Source organism: Colossoma macropomum, unplaced genomic scaffold, assembly GCF_904425465.1.
Source record: "Colossoma macropomum unplaced genomic scaffold, Colossoma_macropomum, whole genome shotgun sequence".
In the NCBI taxonomy this organism is placed as follows: Eukaryota; Metazoa; Chordata; class Actinopteri; order Characiformes; family Serrasalmidae; genus Colossoma; species Colossoma macropomum.
In genome coordinates, this window is record NW_023494806.1 from 18,476,180 (window position 1) to 18,496,689 (window position 20,510).

General features: G+C 39.0%; 1 protein-coding gene across 1 annotated transcript; it reads right to left on the reverse strand.

Moving 5' to 3' along the window:
* Nucleotides 1-503: 503 nt before the first annotated feature.
* Nucleotides 504-14,989, reverse strand: psat1 (phosphoserine aminotransferase 1). The gene is made up of 9 exons (XM_036597945.1): nt 14,769-14,989; nt 9,627-9,687; nt 9,481-9,550; nt 9,180-9,385; nt 8,162-8,334; nt 6,628-6,797; nt 4,393-4,521; nt 3,634-3,771; nt 504-1,097 (listed from the first exon to the last, which is right to left on the reverse strand). The coding sequence occupies exons 1-9, from the start codon at nt 14,823-14,825 to the stop codon at nt 977-979; spliced, it is 1,125 nt and encodes a 374-aa protein (XP_036453838.1). The 5' UTR covers nt 14,826-14,989; the 3' UTR covers nt 504-976.
* Between the last annotated feature and the right edge of the window lie 5,521 nt (nt 14,990-20,510).

Below are 20,510 nucleotides of genomic sequence, written 5' to 3' on the forward strand. Positions count from 1 at the left end.
TTCTTCTGAAATCATGGGTATTAATAGAGTTTGTCACTCCTTTGCTGCAGTAACAGTCTACTATTCTGGGTAAGCTTTAGACCAGAGGTTGGATTATTGCTGTGACGATTTACTTGCATTCAGCCATAAAAGCCTTAGTTAGATCTGGTACTCCAACTCATCCCCAATGTATTGGATGGAGCCCCATCACTCCAGAGAACGCAGTTCCACTTTTCCAAAGTGCAGTGCTAAGGGGCTTTATACCCCTCCAGCTGACAAGGCATGGTGACCTTAGTTTCACAGGTGGCTGCTCCAGAGCATCCCATTCTATTACCAATATTTTTCTATGGAAATTTTACAATCTTACAATCAAAGTTTGCACAACTGAACAACTGTTCTAACAACGGGTGCATCTTAACACAGCTAATTAAAAGGGGTGCCTGGATACTTTTGGACATAGTGTATATTCACATCATCAGAAGGCTCACTCTAAACAATGTAGGGAAAAACTCAAGAACTTGGCATGAGGTTCATCAGCCACTTTAATTACTATTTTTTAAAAACTTTCTTACTGTGTTTACATATACGGTAACTATACTGTACAAATGTCTTTGTAAAATGACAGATACATAGATAGACTTACATACACATTTGTATACATATGCTAAGGCACGCTATTATTATTAGGAGAAATATTAGTTTTCCAGCTTAGACACAGGTTAAGGACAGTAAGTGAGTGACAACCTATTCCGAACACAGTGTCTGACATGGTATTGTAGTGTTGTTCAATGATAACATGAGGTCTTAAACAATATCAGTTCCTACAGGAAAATCTTAGTGTTTGAGGAAGATGACGTGTGTATGTACTTACAGCTATATTATACTCACATTACAGCTACTGCAGCAATAAACATTCTATTGTGACATTACCAGCCTAGCAGCTGCAAACAAGAAAGCCGTTATTAGTGGTTGAGGTAACTTGTAAACGTGACTTTGTCTAGTTCTTCAGTTCACTAGGCTGATGATCCTTTAGGAACTCCTTCATATAGGCAGCGAGAACTTCAGTGTCTTCTAAAGTCACTGCGTTGTACAGAGAAGCTCGTATCCCACCAACAGATCTGTCAAAAAACACACCAGTTGGACGTTTATCAGTGATTATAACCAATAACGTCAGATCGTTATGCTGTGGCATGTAGGGCTTGTTTACACATACAAAGTGATCAAATGTGAATTGATGCTGGTTAAAAAGAGTTTTGGACAACAGCTGGCATCTTCCAAAATTTCAGCAAACAGTGTGAATAGTTAACATCACCACCACTGAAATGGCCATGTTCCATATTTTTCTTGTTTTGTCTGAAGTTCACCAACGTTCTCTGTGTGAGGTTTATGTACCAAAATAATACGTTTTTATATGACCAATTTCCCACCTCTTTCAGGCTTTGTTTCTGCGCATACAAGACTGAAAATGCTCAAAAGCAGTTTTAGGACACTACCATCTTTTTTTTTAATTTATTGAATTTGTTATGTATTGTAAAAAATGTGTTTACCACATTTAAAATTACATGATATCAGCTATATCATAACTTCATAATCAATCAATACTTTGGGTCCAATTAACCAATAGCAAGCCAGAAAATGTTAATCAAATCCCCCATTATACTTGAAAACAAATCCAAATGAACATCTCCAAAGCTGCTCCTGGAAAGCCACCATCTAACGCACCCGACTCTAAAGATGTTGCTTTAGAAAATCTGAATACCGAGATAAATTCATAATTCAATCATTAGGAACGTGCTCCGCTGCCACTTTGATAGGCTAACCGCAACTTGGAAACAGCTTAACGCGTCACCGTTGCTGCAGCTACAACCCTGCAGATGGATGAAGACCAAACCAAATAGACAGAATGACCATGGTAAAGTTGAAAGGTATAAATGACCATGGTAAAGATGAAAAGATAGGTGGACATTTTAGTCTGCAGTCTCCAAAAAAAATTCTATGAGGAATAGATTAGCGTGACCGGTGGGCTAGATAAGTACAACCAGCATACCACTCAATTTCAGAACATTCCTATGCGTAAGATTTTAGGGAAACTAAAGTTGGCCACCAAACCTGCCAAAGCTCTTAAATAACAAACACATACATACATACTACATACATACATACATATGAAGCTAAAGTTGGTTTCCTATTCATAAGGTTCATGGTTGACATAAAATACCTTTAGCATGATTGTTTTAAACAAACGCAGCACTAAACCTTTACTTGGAAATGTTTAAACGGGCAGATAACAAGCAGCACAGCAAAGCTATAGTCAGCTGGAGCTGCTGGATTGTTAAACGCGTCCACACACTTCTATATTTTACCAACACCACTAATGAGAGCACTTCTAGTCAAAATTTACTGCACTGTTTTCCGCATACTATATAGTGTGCTAGTATGTGGTTTGGGACACAGCAGAAGTAATGCAGCAGGAAATCTCAGTTATTTAGATTTCAGCCTGCATTTGTCATCACTAGTGCAACAAATAAATAAAGGAAAAACATTCAAATATACTAGTTATCACACTTTAGAAATGTGTTTTAAACAAAAAAATGTTGTACTGCCTTTGGTGGATCAGTTCTGGCTTTGTGATCTCAGAACAACCCACCACTGCAGTGGGAGCCTGATTGTGTCATCATCATTGCACTACAATGGATCAAATATCTGAGCGTTTGGTTACAAAATGCCTGTGAGAAAGATTACAGATACACTGTAAACTCAAAAAACAAATCATAAATGTACTGCAGTGGTGGAAAGAGACAGGACGTGATCAGGACCAGCCTTGCTTAGGGCATCTAAAAAGAACATCCAACAAGCCAGTTATGGTGTGCATGAGTTTGCACAATAAGCATTCGTTGTGCAAACTCATGCACTCCATGCCTAGAAGAAACCCAAAGGAATGAATATGCAACAAAATGAATACTGACCTACATAAAGGAAAGAGACACTAATGTTTGTCTGGGCAACGTTTCAGTACTTTTACTTGAAGTTTTCAGTTCATCACCAGGATCAATTTCAGACAGTAAACCTGGTCATTATTGTTGGTTGTGATGACTTTATTGATGAATACAAATGATTAAACGACAATGTTGGAAAGCAATAAATAAACAACACATGCACTGTATTCAGAGACAGTCCCAGGACTATTTTTGTGCACTGATTGTGACTTCTTTTCTGATTGGCTGCCATATATGTTGATTTGTTCAAAAAAAGTGTAAAATGATAAGTGGAACAAACTGAAGTTCAGACTGAAGTCTTAAAGCATACCCAAAAATAAATAAACTTCACTCACTCTTCAGATATGTGGATCTTTGGAACAGCACAACAGACTGTCTGCAGGAATACCTGAATCACTTTCGTGTCACTGGGCAGCTAAAGTGCTGGACACTGAATGGGCAGTCATATGTCAGGTTTGTGACATTACAGTCAAAAAGTCAAAAGGGGCAGCTAATGAACAGTATGTGGGGGATGAATAGTATATTTTGAAACTTGTTTTAATAATACAATAAACTCTTGCAAGGAAAATCCAGTTTTCCATGATATCGACATTAATTGAATCTGAAGTAAAATGTGACATAAAATATTAGGTATTTTCAGTGCAGTATGTATAAATACCTGTGTCCTTTTAATGAAATCATTCCAAGTTTGGAAGCCTTATCCAGGAAAAGTTTCTCCAGGGCTTCATCTCCCTCCCTTTTTCCAATGCGGAATGGAATGTTCATGCGGCTACGGCAATCCACATCAACAGGGCATCTGACAGTATTTTTGGGGGAAAAAAAAAGTGTGCACAACAAAAGAATGATAGAAAATGTTCCACTACCAGCCAAACACTATTTCAGAGCCATGAAATAATGAAACAAATGTTAAATGAATTGTTAAAACACTAAATATTTAAACAAATAAAACAAAAGTGAATGGAGCTTCCCTTCTGTATAAAGATCTGGAAATGATGATTTAAAAGGGTATGGATGCAGGGAAACTTGTTTTATAAAACAAAACTCGGAATAACAACTACAAAAAATATGAAAAAAAGTTAAATAATCTTTCTGAAACATAACCACATGCTTGGAGCACCCAGACAGTATAATCATCTGGAAAACAACATTTTAAAACAAACTTTAAATAGCTAAAAATAAACTTCTCAAAATAATAAAAATGAATTAATTAGATAAAGGGCTCCCCAAATGATCACATGAGGCAGCTTTGGTTCAAGCCAGTATATTGCTTGCATCGAAGCCTGTCTAATCCTGTTTACGATTATCAGAAAAATTATAAATATTGGCTCGCAATCAGTCGACCCCTAATACTTTATTCTGTAAAACAGACATTTACAGGATACAGGTAAACATTTGCGACAAATAAAAGTGCACTAACGAGTAAAATCCATTGGAGCTGTTGATGACATCATAGATCAAAGAAGACTTCTTCTGACTCAGTTTCTCCATGGCTTCTGTGCCTCCATTATTCTTGATCCATTCCAGAACCAGGTTCATGATGTAGATGCTGTAAAACCATAACAGAGGAACAAGGAAATAAGAAGAAATAAGCAGAGGGAAAAAAGGACACAGTCATATCAACACAGCTGTTATCAAGAGCCCCATCCTCATTTCACATTGTGTTTGTGTTGCGGAAGCCTTCTTTACAAACAGCAGGTTTCACAAAACTACAGTCGACCCATTTGCAAAAGCTAGAGCTGTGCCAATGAATATATTAACAACCAAAAAACAACTGCTGCCCTCACTTGATTGAGTCCAAAAAAAAAAAAAAAGGTTACTGTGTTGACTATATACACACACTGAATCGGTGTCTCTAGAGGTGACATTATTATTTACTGCAAATACCAAATATGCCGTAACAGAAATGTTCATAGTATTTTGTGAAATAAAGGTTAAACTTTGGGAACGGAGTGCAAAACCCCAAACCAAAACCAAACAATTAAATTCAAACACTGATGTGAATTTGTGATGCGAAGTTCTACAGTGATCAGCCTCTCATTAGGTACACTTCCTTATTTCTGCACTCACTGTCCATTTTATCAGGTCTACTTACCATAAGAACACTTTGTAGTTCTACATTTACACACTGTTATAAGACCCAGCAGGACCCTTTTCCTACCGAGTTTATATAAAAACACAGGGAACGAGAACGTCTTGGACTATGCTGAATGAATGGACAAGCAAATAAGAAATACAACAGAGGTGGAGTACCTTTTCTGGTGTTATTGTAAAGATGAACAGGCTAATATGGAATACAAATCCCACCTCTACACAGACACAAGCAATTTAATCCTCAACCCACCACACACAAATACAAAAAGAGAAAAAAAAAGAATCAATTTGAGTCCATATGGGCCTGTGGCCTCCTCAAGAGTCCCGAAGTATTATAAAAAAGTCAAACCAGTCCTTTTTTTTGGAAAAACAGAGATGAGTGGAAACTGGGTGATAATGAGTTAATCCCACAGTAGAATGTCCATCACATCACATGCATATTGAATCTTTTTAGGTGTCACATGCCTCTCTTGCCACCAGCAGTTCACAAATAGGCACCAAAAAAGTCCTTCTGCAAATACAGGTATTGTCAAATTAATTTACAACTGAAAAACTGAAAATGTGGCCTGCTAACACAAACCTTAGCTTTAGCATAAGCCCCAAACAAGCCTCAACACAATGTTTTGTATCCAGCACAAAGATAAAGAAAAAAAAACATCCAACATTTACTGAATGAAAAGGGAATAGAAGTTCTTCAAACAAAGGACTGTGAAAGTTGCACAGCAGGAGCTTCTCCACAACAACAGCAGTTTGTTTGTTGGAGTCACCATGCTGCTCAACTTCTTCTTTGCCACCCTTATATGGAATACTAGAGACACTAAGATGAACTAGCTCCCTCTAGAGGCCTGGATTCATTAACCTACATTACCTCATGACCAAACACAAAATGCAACTACTGGAACAGATGTAAATCTGTTACACTGTAGTCCACCTGTTTCTCTGCATACTTTGTTAGCCCCCTTTTACCCTGTTTTTCCATGGTCAAGACACCCACAGAGCAGGTATTATTTGGGTGGTGGATCATTCTCAGCACTGCAGTGACACAGACTAGTGGTGTGTTAGTGTGTGGCGCTGGTACAATATGATCAGACACCGTATCTGCATACCTATACAGTAAGAGGAGCTGATAACATGGATAGTGACTGCTGAAACAAGGAGGTGCACGTAATGAAGTGGCTGTTTGGTATAAATTAATATAGTAATTTTTTTGGCCAACCACTTGTACAAGTAGCTTTCTCACTGGCTGTTGCCTGGATCACTGGTTAAGCTACATTTATAACCATCCCACACTACAGGATGGATTGTTCTGATATGTTTTCTTAGTGACAAGGAACACAGCTTTTACCAAAATAAAATACTTAAAAAGTGAAACTGTATAAATATCAGGACTTATAAGCTGGTTAGGTTAAAGAGGGTTAGTAACGGTACACAGTATTGGACAACAGTCAAGGATCCGGTATCAGGAGGGAAAAAGTTGCATTGGTGCATCCCTACTAAATACTGACTCATTTCAGCACCACCAGATCAAGTTCCTGAAATGGGAATTCATTTTCAGATTTACCTGAAGCAAGGGGGCGTGTTGTAGAGAGAGTTATTTCCAGCTTGCACTTGGTAATCCAGTACAATAGGGCACTCCTTCAGGGCATTACCCAACAAATCCTCCCTCACGATGACAAGAGTGACTCCAGCACATCCTATGTTTTTCTGTGCGCCTGCAAATATGAGCCCAAACTTGGAGCAGAAGCAAATAAATACAAATAAATTAACCAATAAAAATAAATATGTGAAACAACCGTTTCCAAAAAATGTTGGGATGCTGTGCAAAATGTACATAAAAGCAGTATAAATGATGTGCAGATCTTTTAAAGCCTATATTTAATTGAAAATAATACAAAGACAACATCAAATGTCGAAACTGAGAATTTTTTTTTTTTGTTTACCACTGTGTTGGATCGCCTCTTCTTTTACCAACACTGTAAGCATTTGGGAACTGAGGAGACCAACTGCTGTAGTTTTGAAAGTGAAATGTTTTCCCATTCTTCTTTGATATAGGATTTCAGCAGTTAGATGTCAACAGTTCAGGGTCTCCTTTGTCGTACTTTTCATTTCATAATGTGCTAAATGTTTTCAGTAGGTGACCGGTCTGGACTACAGGCAGGCCAGTTTATCACCTGGACTCTTGCTATAGAGTCCTGTTGTTGTAATACATGCAGAATGTGGTTTGACACTGTCTTGCTGAAATAATTCCCTGAAAAAGACGTCATCTGGCTGGCAGCATATGTTGCTCCAAAATCTGCATAGATCACTCAGATTTAAATGGTGCCTTCACAGATGTACAAGTCACTAGCGCCATGTTCACTAATGACCCCCCATTCTATTAGGGATGCTGACTTTCAAACTGAGCTCTGATAACAAGCCAGGTGGTATCTCTACTCTTTTGCACGGAAGACGTAGCATCCGTGATTACCGAAAAGAATTCCAAACTTTGATTTGTCAGACCACAGGACACCTTTCCACCTCACCTCAGTTCATCTTGAATGAACTGGCCCAGAGAATGTGGTGGCGTTTCTGAGTTATATATGGTTTCTTCTTTGCATGGTACAGTTTTAACTCGGATGCAGCAACAAATTGTTGACAAACAGTGGCTTTCAGAAGTGTTCGAGTGTTGCTGTGACCTCCACTACAGAATCACTTCGTTTTAATATAGTGCCACCTGAGGGGGCGAAGATCACAGCCATCCAATATTGGTTTTCAGCCTAGTTCCTCGCATACAGGGATTTCTCCGGATTTTCTGAATCTTTCAGTGATATTATACTCCATAGACGATGAAATTTCCAAGTTCTTTGCTATTTTAGGTTGAGAATTGCTATTTTTAACCAGTCTTTTGATGTCCCTGTCCCAATTTTTTAAAAAAATGAGCATAGATAAAAACAAACTTTCTCCACTTCAGCATATGTTGTCTTTGTGCTAATTTAAATCTAATGTGGGGTTTAAATGATTCGCCTACCACTGCATTCTGTTTTTATTTCCATTTTGCACAGCATCCCAAACAAGAGAATAATAAAAAGAGAAAGTTTTAGAATGTAAATGCAAACCTTTGAAACGTCCACTGGTCGGGACAGGAAATTTGACGACATGTCACAGACAAGAATCGCATCCTTGGTATCCGGAATAAAGTTAAACTCAACACCATGGACCGTTTCATTGCAGCAGTAGTAAACATAGGATGCTGAAGGATTCAGTGACCAACTGCTTTTATCTGGGATACCTGAAAGGAAGGGAAGTATTTCTTTTTTATTTCTGAGATCAAAAAGTTTTATAATTAAAAATTACAGTATTATATTGAAGTTTTAGAAAGTGAATTCCATTACATTTTTTCATCATTTTAATTACCAAAATGACTGTACAGAATACAGTACAGTTATTCAGTGAAAGTGGGCTAACACATTATACAGAAAAACGGATGGACTACAGTCTGTAATTGTAGAACTACAAAATGCACCTGATAAAATGAACACAGATTGTAGAAACAAGGAGGTGTACTTAAAGAAGTGGCCGGTCAGTGTGTATCAGCAATAGAGATATCACATATATAGTTGTTGCAGCTTTACATGTGAAGAGCTGCTTTAGGTCTCTGTATCTGAGACAGCTGAAGACTGTACTGTTAATGTGTAATATCTGCAATACCAAATTTCATCAAATGATGTAACTGACCACACAGAAGCTGTTTAATTTATATCTGCTTTATCATTAGAGGAGAAAGACAGAAAAACAGCCAAACTTGGACTGCCAAGTAAGATATGCTTGTGTTGGTCCTTTTACAGTTTCGGCACCTTCAAAAAGTTTTCATAGCAATGCAGTATATTTGCTGTTATGCTCTTGACAAGAGCCTCTTTTAGAAAATATGTGCCTTTTTAAGTTACCAAACATACTGAATCGTTCTGGATGCCAAGAAGTACTACATTACCTGATCAGCTGACTGACGTGCAAATGGCTGAGTTCTCTCTAATCTTCACTCAACACCACTCTAATCTAATCTGCAAATCACAAATCACTTCATACAGCACCCTCTAGTGTTCAAGAAGATAAGCTGAATGCTTCTTCGTAACTCACTGGTGTATTTGTCCAGTTTTGGGTGAACCACATTCACTTTGCCGTACTTCTCTGCCTCTTTGGCAGCCTTTGCAGACCAAGCTCCAGTCACGACATAATCCGCACATCTGTCCTCCTTCAGACCAATCAGATTCAGAGGAACAGCGCTGAACTGCCCTGTTCCACCGCCTTGAAGAAACAATACCTTGTAGTTTTCAGGTATGTTTCTGTAAAAGAGCAAGAATAAAAATACACAGATGTTAACAGTTATTTTGTGATCGGTGGTGTAAACTGTACTCAATTATAAAACTTAAAAACTCACAGAAGTTCACGGAAAAGATTTTCTGTGGTGTTTACGATCTTGATGAAATCTGCTGACCTGTGGCTCATTTCTAGATATTAAAAAGAATCATTAATAACAGTAGTTACATATTAGCTAAGCAATTTCATGTCAAAATGGCCTCTTACCAAGAACACTAATTCCAATGCCACTGTAATCCAACAGCTCATTCTGTGCTTGGAGCAAAACCTGATGGAAAAAAGGAACACTGTTTACTGTCTCCACTGCCTAAAGGTGGGAATAAATAAACAAAAAACAACCACAACCATTCCCATAAGGCTCATCGGTAGGAACTAAGACACACACTATATGGCCAAAAGTATGTGAACACCCCTCCTACTTACTGAGTTCAGGTGTTTCAGCCACACCCAGTGCTAACATTTGTATTTAATTAAGCACATAGCCTTGTAGTCTCCATAGACAAACAGTGGCAGTAGAATGGGTCGTACTGAAGAGCTAAATGCCTTTACACATGGCACGGTCATAGAATTCCATCTTTTCCACAGTTCTTGAAATTCCTGCCCTGGTAGATCAGTCAATGTCAACTGTAAGTGCCATTATTGTGAAATGAAGTGTCTAGAAGCAACAACAGCTCAGCCATGAAGAACAGACCACGCAAACTCACGGGAGGTGGGGTAAAACTAGCCGGTCCTTTGTTACATCACTCACTACAGTTGCCTCTGGAAACAAAATCAGCACAATAACTCTGCATCAGGAGCTTCATGAAATGAGTTTACATGGCCAAGCAGCTGCACACAAGCCTAAGATCAACATGCCCAATGCCAAACTTCGGCTTTAGTGGTGTAAAGCACATCACCACTGAAATCTGGGGCACTGCAAACGTGTTCTCTGGAGTGATGAATCACACTTCACTTCACAGTCTGATGGAAAAATCTGGATTTGGCGGAAGCCAGGAGAACGTTACCTACCAGAATACACAGTTCCAACAGTAAAGTTTGGTGGAGGAGGAATAATGATCAGGACTGTTTTTCAGAATTTGGGCTTGGCCCCTTTGTTCCAGTGAAGTGTAATGTTAATGCTACAGGATAGAAAGACACTATGGGGAAGGCCTTTTCCTGTTCCAGCATGATAGTGACCCTGTGTAGAAAGACACCGTTTAACAAGCATGGTGTGGAGGAACTCCAGTGGCCTGCACAGAGCCCTGATCTCATCCCCACTGACCATCTTTGGGATAAAAGTGGAATGTCAATTCCAAGCCAGGCCTTCTCAGGGGCTGACCTCACAAACGCTTATTTGACTGAATGGACATAAACTCCCACAGAAATACTCCAAAATTTTGTGAAAAGCCTTCCCAAACAGGTGGAGGCAAATACAGCTGCAAAAGGGGGCCCAACTCCAATGGTCAGCCATGCACATACTTTTGGTCATATAACATAATTCACAACATTGATGCAAAAATGTACCATCTGGACATTTTTCCCTGCCAACGGATTTGTGGCAGAGCTGTGTGGCCCAATGAGGTTTAAAAAGAAACTCTTCAGCCTTTCGGGACACCGGCCAAGTTGCACAACAACAAACAAAAAGTACTTCCCTCAGCAGGGATTCAAAATCTTGCCAAGAATAGAAAAGAAATTAATGGGGCACCAAACAGAGAGAACCCCTGAAAAAAAATAAAATAAATAAATAAATATAAAAACCACATCTCTGCCAGAAATCTTGAACTAGTGGAGTGTCTTTCAATCAGACAAAGATACAAAGCACACTGCACAGAAGGCTATGTTCACGCTACCAGATTGAAAAGACACAAATCCAGTCTTTTGCCTTAATGTGACTAAGGCTACAACTAAATTTTCATCTTTGAATATTTTAGAAATTATCATCAACAATAGTCTACAAAAATAAAGAAAGCCAAGAAAAATGTTTCACCTAAATGATTCAATGAAAAATGTTTAATCATATTTGTACTACATATGTACATACTAAAAAATACTACATAGTAATTGAAAAACACCACTGATAAAAAATGTTGTGATAACAACTAGCATAAAATGCTATTCCAAGGCCTCCTGCCCAGTCTGGCAACACTGACCAGGTTCTGAAACATGCAATGAAACAAATAATGTGAAATAATAATATGAAACACATAAAGAACAGGATTCTAAAAGGCACATTTTATTCTGGGCCCTAGCAACCTGGCAACAGCTCCTAGCAAGCGTTTGTGAAAATACGTATGTGACTTGCATTTCTAGAACACCTTAAAGCTTTGCTTTCAATTTGTTAGCCGGTCTGATAAATAGTAAGGAAGAACTTTATTTCTTTGGCTGTTCAGACTTTAGGTTTGGTGTTAATCTCTTATTTTCTATTATTGTGTCAATTTCACAGTCGTAGTATTGGCCAAGTACAGTCTCAAAATGTGCTTAAATAATTTAGCACATCTGTGTTTCCAGTTACATTTAAAAAATATCTGTGTATGCTGTTTAATACAGTATACTTTTAGATGCCCACCAACTACAAATAACTCATTTTAAAGTTTAGCAGGTTTTGAGGAGAAAAAAAAAAAATCAGACAGGTACTGGTATTAACTATTCCTCAAAGATTCAATATAGATACTGGAAAAAACAAGTAGTATCTTGTTAACTGTACACAAATACAAGTACATCATGTATACCAATGCATTATGTAGACTACACTTCTGGTCGGCAGAGTTAGACATCTCCAGGAGTTAGACATGAGCATCTCCGAATGCACAACATGTTGAACCTTGAGGTGAATGGACTACAACAGCAGAAGACCACGTCGGGTTCCACTTCTGTCAGGAAGGAACTGAAAGCTGAGGCTGCAATGGGCAACAAAACTGAACTGATAAAGACTGGAAAATATAACCTGGTCTGAAGAACCTTGATTTCTGCTGAGGCCCACAGATGGTAGAGTCAAATTTTTGCACAAACAGCATGAACCCATGGACCTGCCTCGTGTCAACAGCCCAGGCTGGTGGAGGTGGTGTGAAGGTGTGGGGAATGTTTTCTTGGCACACTTTGGGCCTGTTAATACAAAAGAATCTAGGCTTGAATGCCACAGCCTGTTTGAGTACTGTTGCTGACCATGTGCATCCCTTCATGGTCACAATTTACCATCTTCTAATGACAACATCCATCATGCACCATGTCACAGTAAAAGTCGTCTCAAACTGGTTTCATGAACAGGACAATGAGTTCAGTGTTCTTCAGTAGCCTTCACAGACACTAGATCTGAATCCAGTAGAACACATTTGGGATGTGGTGGAACAGGAGATTCACAGCATTAAAGTGCATCTGAAAAATCTGCAGGAAATGCATGATGCAGTCATGTGAACATGGACCAGAGTCTCAAAAGAATGTTTCCAACATCCTGTAGAATCCATGCCACGAAGAACAGATGCTGTTTTAAAGGCAAAGGGAGGCCCTACACAGTACTAGTACAGTGTATCTAATAAAATGATCAGTGAATGTATAATAATTTGACCAAGGGATTACCAGCGGTATCAGTTGCATGGTATTCAACAAAAATATGAAATCTAGGGGACAAACAGTTAAAACAGCCGTTATTCATCAAAGTTGGACAAATCTGATCTTTGAATACAAAATACAAAATACAAACAGCGCAGAAGCATCTCGTTCACTGCATAAATACAGCATTTAAATGTTATTTTAGGAAAATAATCACATTACTATCCTAAAAAAAAAAAAAGTTGTTTTGTTTTCTGCACATATTATTCTTCCAGCCCTACGTAATTTTAACACTATTGAGTTTGGTCAGTAGGGGGAACAGTGCACTTACTGCTTGACCTCAAACTCTGCCTGCAAGCGCAACCGCTGGCTCACAAGCTGCCGAAGACCGTTGTTTTATTGGCTCCCTACCAAAACATCTGCATAAATTAAAGAGGTGGTATGCCATGACACTGACTCTGATTATGTACCTGCAGCACTTTCTCTTTCATTTTATGTTTCATTCCACTCGTTTACTTTGCCATGTGTTTATTCTATTGGTGACATTTTAAAAACCGGTTAATCCTGTGTTAATTGTTACTAATGAAGAAGCGGCTCCTGAATACGTCCAGGTGGCAAGAAGAGCTGTCATTAAGCTCAAGGGGCTCAGATTACTGAACACACTGATGGACCCCTAACTTCCACTTGGACTAAACTAGATCCTTACTAAACACCCACCACAGAAAGTGCTCATTGAGTGTATATGTGTGTGTGTATATATATATATTTAAATGAGGTGCTGCCACTCAGAACAGGTGTCACTTACACATATTGGTCTTAAAGACACAGTACCAACACATCTTAATTTTAAGGAATAAGGAGAGGTTGGAAATGGTCATGTAAAAAAAATTACGACTGTTTTTGGGACATTGACGAGCACACGGTCATTAATGAAACATTAAAGATAAAACGTAGGATATGGGCCCTTTAATGTCCTATGACAGTAATACTACTGTAAATTTTAAATATACTTCTGGTGTCCACGTGTGCTGGTTTTCACTGCAGAAATACAAATAATTAGTGGTATCAGGACGTTTGCCTCAGTATTACTTGGTAGCGGGTAGAAAGTACCATTACTGTTATCCGCCCTCATCTGCCTGTAATCTGCAACGGCGAAATCTCCACTTTCTCTTCAGTTTATTTGTCTTTGTTTTCGATTACGTCACAGAGAGGTGCGAGAACGATGCGCGAATTAAAGCGCCACTGAATCTTCTTCTATTCCAGAAAATCAGTGTTACCGTCGAAACAGTCTCAGGCAAAAGCGCACAGGCAGCACACGGGCAGGTATTCAAATCTTGCGTACATCAGTGCTGAAGGAGCCCCTAAAGCAAGAAGAATGAGTGGCTGATGCAACATCATCAACACCCACAAGTACCACCTCGCACTCAACTTGAAAAACCGACCTTGTTTCCAGCTCCGCTCGAGCTACTTTCAATTCAGAGCTCGCCAGCAAAGCTGCTGGGTCAAAGTAAACAACGACAAAATTCCTGCAGGTCTGGGTGACACAATCTAACGCAGTGTGCTTAGAAGTAACAAGCAGTACCAAAGAGAGAGAAAATAACGAGGCAGAAGCTGGCTTCCTATTCGCCAGCTTCTTGTTCGAATCTTCACGTTCCACCCTAAATGGTGCAGCAGTTACATGTACTGCTGCACCATTTAAGGTGGAACGGGAAAATGCGAACAAGAAACTGGCACTTAAGAAGCTGACTTAAGCTCCGTAGAAAAATAAAGCTCCTCGAATGAACAACAGATGCTAATTTGAATGAAAATATGTGGAAGACTTACGGAGGGTGGCAGTTTGGCCGGCCCGGCACCAAAGTTAATAATCTTTTTCTTCTCCATGGTGTGCACAGTGCTTTCTGAGTGTTGAAGCTGTAAAGTAAAAGTATTTCAGATACTTTAGTTTGCGATGCTCAATCTAAGTGACCTACTTCCGAGCCAGTGCACTGAATGCTGCTACTGCTCCTGCTACTTTCTCTTCGGAGCGCACAGTGCTTGATTAACGCGTGGTTGCCCCCAACCAAATGTTTTTCAGCCTGCGTTTTGATTGGCCGCTCTTGTTTTGCACTTCTGATTGGATAACCGTGTTGAGCGGCGAATGCGATTGGCTGAGCTCTTCACGCCACTAGAACGTGATCACGATTCGTGTAGCGGCTAGTCTAGCATGAAATACTTAGGAAAACAGTCGTAGGAGAGAAAACTGCTGGGTCAGGAAAACAGCCGGTTGGAATTGTTTAAATTGGGCGAAAGGTAATAAGCTGCGAAGACGAGAGCAGCCTGGTGTCTACAAAGGAGTCCATCATCAAGGTTTGTTGAGAACAGTTTGTAGTTTTTCGTCCTGTAAGACTGAATCTACACTAGCATGGTACCGCGATTAAATGGCCCATTACGTATTTTACTCTTTTTGAAATATGAGTTTAATGCACTGTATATGCAATATATATATAGTGTAGAATATATATTAAACGTTTCAAAGCGTACCCTTCACTTCCCACCCCATACGGTCCATAAATGGTTAATAATAACAGCCCATTTTCAATTTTTGTGATGTCATGAGAGGACACCAGGGTGAAAATAATATTTAAAGACAGAGCTACTGGTTGGGACATGAAATATGAAAGACGAGGTCTAGGGTGGTGTTGTTATACTCGTAGGCAAGCCTTGTACTGAAGGGCCAAAGATTTACAAGAAATGTGTTCTTAATCTCAAGTTGTAAACTTTGGATTCAAAAACCCTCAAAGTAAGTAAAGATGGGGATCACAGAGATGAGCTCTCCAGGCATCTGAAAGTAATGAGGCTGTCTTCAATAATAAAATATGACTGTCTAAAAATTAAACAGATTAGGCACAAAAAAGTTAACTTTGGCTCAAATTAAGCCTTATTTTAAAGAAGAAGTACGCAGTTTCTACAACAGGGACGTCCAATCTTACCCATAAAGGGCTGCTGTGGCTGCAGGTTTTCATTCCAGCAATGTAGGAGCTCATATGATCAGCAGTTTAAAGACTGAAACCAACTGATTAAGCAAGCAGAGTCAGATGTGCTCCACCTTGTTTGGAGTGAAAACCTGCAGCAACACCAGTGCTTCACTCTCAGAAATAAAGGAACGAGGCTGTCCCTGGGGCGGTACCCTTAAGGCAGGGGTGCCCGAACCTGGTCCTGGAGATCTACCACCCTGCACAGTTTGGCTCCAGCCCTAACCAAAACACCTCATCCAGGTAATGAAGGCCTTTAGGGCATCTGAATATTAGAGCCAGTTGTGTTGGATCTGAACACTAGGGTCGTAGATCTCCAGGACCATGATGGGGCACCCCCATCAGTACCTTTAGTCAGGGAACATAATTGTACCAAAATCCACTGAAATTATATTTTTTAAGCTGTATTGACTCCACACACACCCCGTCTCGTCTCCAGGCTTTTTTATTTTAATGTTCTGTTTTAAAACATTAGGTTATTAAAAGGTACGAACATGTACTTTTCACCTGGAAAAACTTATTTAAGGCACACAAGTGGACCTTAAAACCACTGTTGTACCTTTGAGGATACATTTACTTTGTTTGTACCTTGATGAACAAAAAAATGTACCTGCACAGAACTTTTTTTTTTTTTTAACAGTGTTTGAGGATACGATTGTACACCCCTGCTATACAGACACCTACAAAATACAAGTAAATAGTGCAACAATTTTATTCTATAGTAATTCTACAACTCATGCATGCTAAATATTGTGTATACTGAGAATCCTCTTTATTCCAAACACCTACAGTACTGGATAGAAGATTGGATAGAAGACCATCCACTTAAAGGAAAGCCGAAAAGCTTTCAAAACCTGAGTTTAAACTTGTAACAACTACGCAAGACCTGGTAGGCCACCAAAACTCTATTAGAACTCAACGCTAAGCTTCTGAAAGGATGTGTAGCTGTCAAGAGGCGAAGCCATTACTAAGAAAAAAAGAACTGCACTGCACTTGAGCATCAAAACCGGACATCTGAGATGTGGAGTGAGGTTTTATGGATTGATGATTCTAAATTTGTAATTCGGTTTATTTGGATCAGGAGAAACAGAAAATGCAGCCAATGTCTAAGGAAAAATGGAAAAATATCCATGCAGATTTGTTTGAAAAACTGAATGCAAGTCTACTAAAACAGTGTGAAAAGAATGGAAGCTGTAATCAAAGGCAGAGTGAACACAAAAAAGTTATATTTAGTTGTTAAGGTTTCTGTGTAGTTTTCTATGAAATATGTTTCCTGCTCTTTCCTGACGCTGTAAAAAGAATACCTTGTACCTCCACTCATTTTATGAGCTCTTTATGACCTACCTAATAGGTTCAACATATAATTGTACAGTTGGAGCCCATCTGTTTTCATGCCTGAACTGTCCCCTGAGCCCATTCCTCAATGCTCTGTTTCGGACCATAGGACCGCATTTGACCAGATGTTATTTGGGTAGCTTTGTACCCCTGGAACTGTAGCAGCAGGAGCTCATCCAGAGTGAGCTTCCACAGATATCTATGCATTTTTGCCCACTGTTGATGATGAAATAATCACCTACAAGAACATGATGTAAGAAAGCACCATCTGTACAGTTCACTTATTAACAATTTACCTTCATTTTACATTAACAATAAGATAGCCCAGCCTAGTTGCAGATGTTTAGCTGCTATTTGGTGAAGCACAAAAGAAGGACTTTGCCAGCTTCAAAAGTCCAGTACACGTGGAGTTACTTGAATTAGAATCTCATGACTCAAAGTAAATGGCAAGGAGGTTGTCCAGCCTAAAGGGAGCCATGTAGTCAATGTCACTAAAGGGGAATTCCATCGATTTCTCACAAATTCTGATTAATTAAATCATTAAGATGTAAACAGAGTCATTCAGAGTAGTTTGTTGTGGAATGCATCGTTTTAGAGAAGCTTAACAAGTAAGAGTTGTTGACAGTGTTAACTGATAGGAACTGCTGATAGGAACCAGACGTCTGAAGCGCTGTGATATCACGGTACAGATATTTTGCATGACATCTGAGGGTTTGTTTTACAATAGTTTCGGATCGAAGACAGAATATTTGGGCCTAAAGCATTTTTTTAATCTGTTCATGGCAAGGAGTTACATGCAGTGTTTTAAGGTTTAAGTAGTACCCAAAGAATTTTTTTTTCAGATGTACCACCACTGTACCATTATCAAAAAATAAATAAATAAATAAAAAACCTGAGCAAAGCAAGTGTATTTATATAGCATGTCATACACAAAGGCATTTCAATGTGTTTTACATAAATAAAAGCAAAAGAAACATCAAGAGTAAAAAAAAAAAATGAAGTTTTAAAGTTTAAGAAAAAAAAAGATAACCTTTAAAAATTATTATTAATTAATAATTGAAAAAAGTACAAAGTACATAAAGTATGATAAAACATAAAAGTGAATTAAAACAAAAGACTTAAATGTTATTAAAATTAGCTTATTAAGGGTAAAGTGCAGTAAGAATAGAGTGCAAGTTATAAAGCTCAGTCACAGGCACATGAAAAGCAAAATGTGTGGCAGTTCTTGAGTTGTAGGCATTTGTGACCCCTGGTTCCTATCAGCACCACTGTAAAGAAATCAGAGTCTGTTTCTCTGCAAATAGCCATTTCACATAAAAACACCTTTTTATTTACTTTACAGCTGAACCATTAAATTCAGAAGAAAATTTGAAAAAAGGGTGGACTTCCTCTTTAAGGGCACATCAGGACAGCCATGAGATTGTAAGGTCTCATCAAGCTGTAAATTTAAATGAACTGAATGAACTGAACAGGTTTCTTTTCCACACAGAAAACAACTCCCTCTAGTGGCCAAAAAGTATTTCACAGACCAAACTCACCGTCCACGTCATTAGAAACACGGGCCGTACACTCACTGGCTGTAGGTCCACCTACTTGATAAGTCCATTACAGGTGTACTATGGAATGGTTCACCACCTGAAAGGAAACCACCCAACCAAGAGCAGCTCTGAGATCAGAAACTTACCGTTAGTAATGGCTAAAACACCATGCATAGCAACAGATGGGCTATAGAAGGTGTCTCCAATAAAGTAGTCAGTGAGTATATCTATAGCTAAGTTTGACGCATACATAGGTTGTGTGCTGCTTCATTTGAAGCTGTTCAGAAGTTGAGACTGTGATGAGGGTAAGAAATTCTTTATCTACCTCAACACACCCACATAAAGCTCATGAGTTCTGTATTTTTTTTTTTAAACCATGAACAGAATGTACAGAGGAAATTCCCAGTGGAAACAGATTGCAATCTGCAATTCCTCCTTTCAGTAAGATGCAGCTCATTCAGTCCTCCTCCTCAAGTCAAGTGTATATATGTATATACACACTGAACAGGCATAACATTATGACCACCTCCTTGTTTCTATGCTCATTGTCCATTTTATCAGCTCCACTTACTATATAGGTGCACTTTGTAGTTCTACAATTACAGACTGTTGTCCATCTGTTTCTCTGCATACTTTGTTAGATCCCTTCTCAGCACTGTAGTAACACTGACGTGGTGGTGGTGTGTTAGTGTGTGTTGTGCTGGTCTGAGTGGATCAGACACAGCAGTGCATATATATATATATATATATATATATATATATATATATATATATATATATATAGGGAAATGGGGGGAGTCAGTTACTGTGAGCTAATGTATAAACAACAATGCTTACCATTTACGTCCAAGTGTCTATCTGTAGTAATTTAGGGGTTAAACCAGGTTCCCCCACCTCAAGTGGTACAGCCCAGGTTAGCTGCTTGCAACTAAGCCTCATACAGTGATGGAGATCAGAAAAAGTTAGCTTCTTAATCTTATTTCCTGTTCCACCTTAAATGATGTAGCAGGTACATTCAGACTCCTGTACGGATGCTAGCATGTAACTGCTGCATGATTTAAGGTGGAACGGAAGTGCAAGTAAGAAGCTAAATTCAGCCTTAAGAGATGGTCAGCATGACGGTGTGAATCTGGTTCTGGCTGACACAACAGGCTGTGCTACAGAGTTCAGTAGTGTGTCTGCATTACTAATGTAGCAGTGTTCGTACATGAATCCTGAAGATGGACAGCAGCAACAAGAACTGCAGAAAATCAAGGTAGCGCCAAAAAGACGAGAATGAAAAAGCTACTTAAGGAAGATGAGGACAGATTTGAGCAGATGGGCAGTGAGAAATTCTGACAGGACCTTTATTTACCCAGCTAGCATTTAGTGACTGAGGGACTCTAGGCAAAAGTGGAATAGGGCCCCCTGGATGCATGTTTTAAATTAAGTGAGGCTCTGGGCTTTTGAGTGGAGGGGTAGGGTGTCCCAATTTTTGTTGAGATAGAGGGGTAGGGTGAAGTGTTAGCGCTACACGGCCCTCCAAACTGAGGTTTTCCAGAGGCACAGGGAGTGTTATGAGAAGAAAAGAAAACACAGCAAGATGGCTGCACAAGCAACCAAAGAAACCCACAGATGTGAGTATTTTCTATGTTAAAAAAATGCAATAACCATTGTATTGTCTTAGTGTAATGTCGTTTCAA

Excerpts from the sequence above, each read along its gene's own strand:
- psat1 (XM_036597945.1), bottom strand. The coding sequence starts at position 14,825 with ATGGAGAAGAAAAAGATTATTAACTTTGGTGCCGGGCCGGCCAAACTG. Across the intron at positions 6,798-8,161 it reads GACCAGTGGACGTTTCAAAG|TTTGGGCTCATATTTGCAGG; the intron begins GTTTGCATTTAC and ends TTCTGCTCCAAG. Across the intron at positions 4,522-6,627 it reads AACACGCCCCCTTGCTTCAG|CATCTACATCATGAACCTGG; the intron begins GTAAATCTGAAA and ends ATGGTTTTACAG.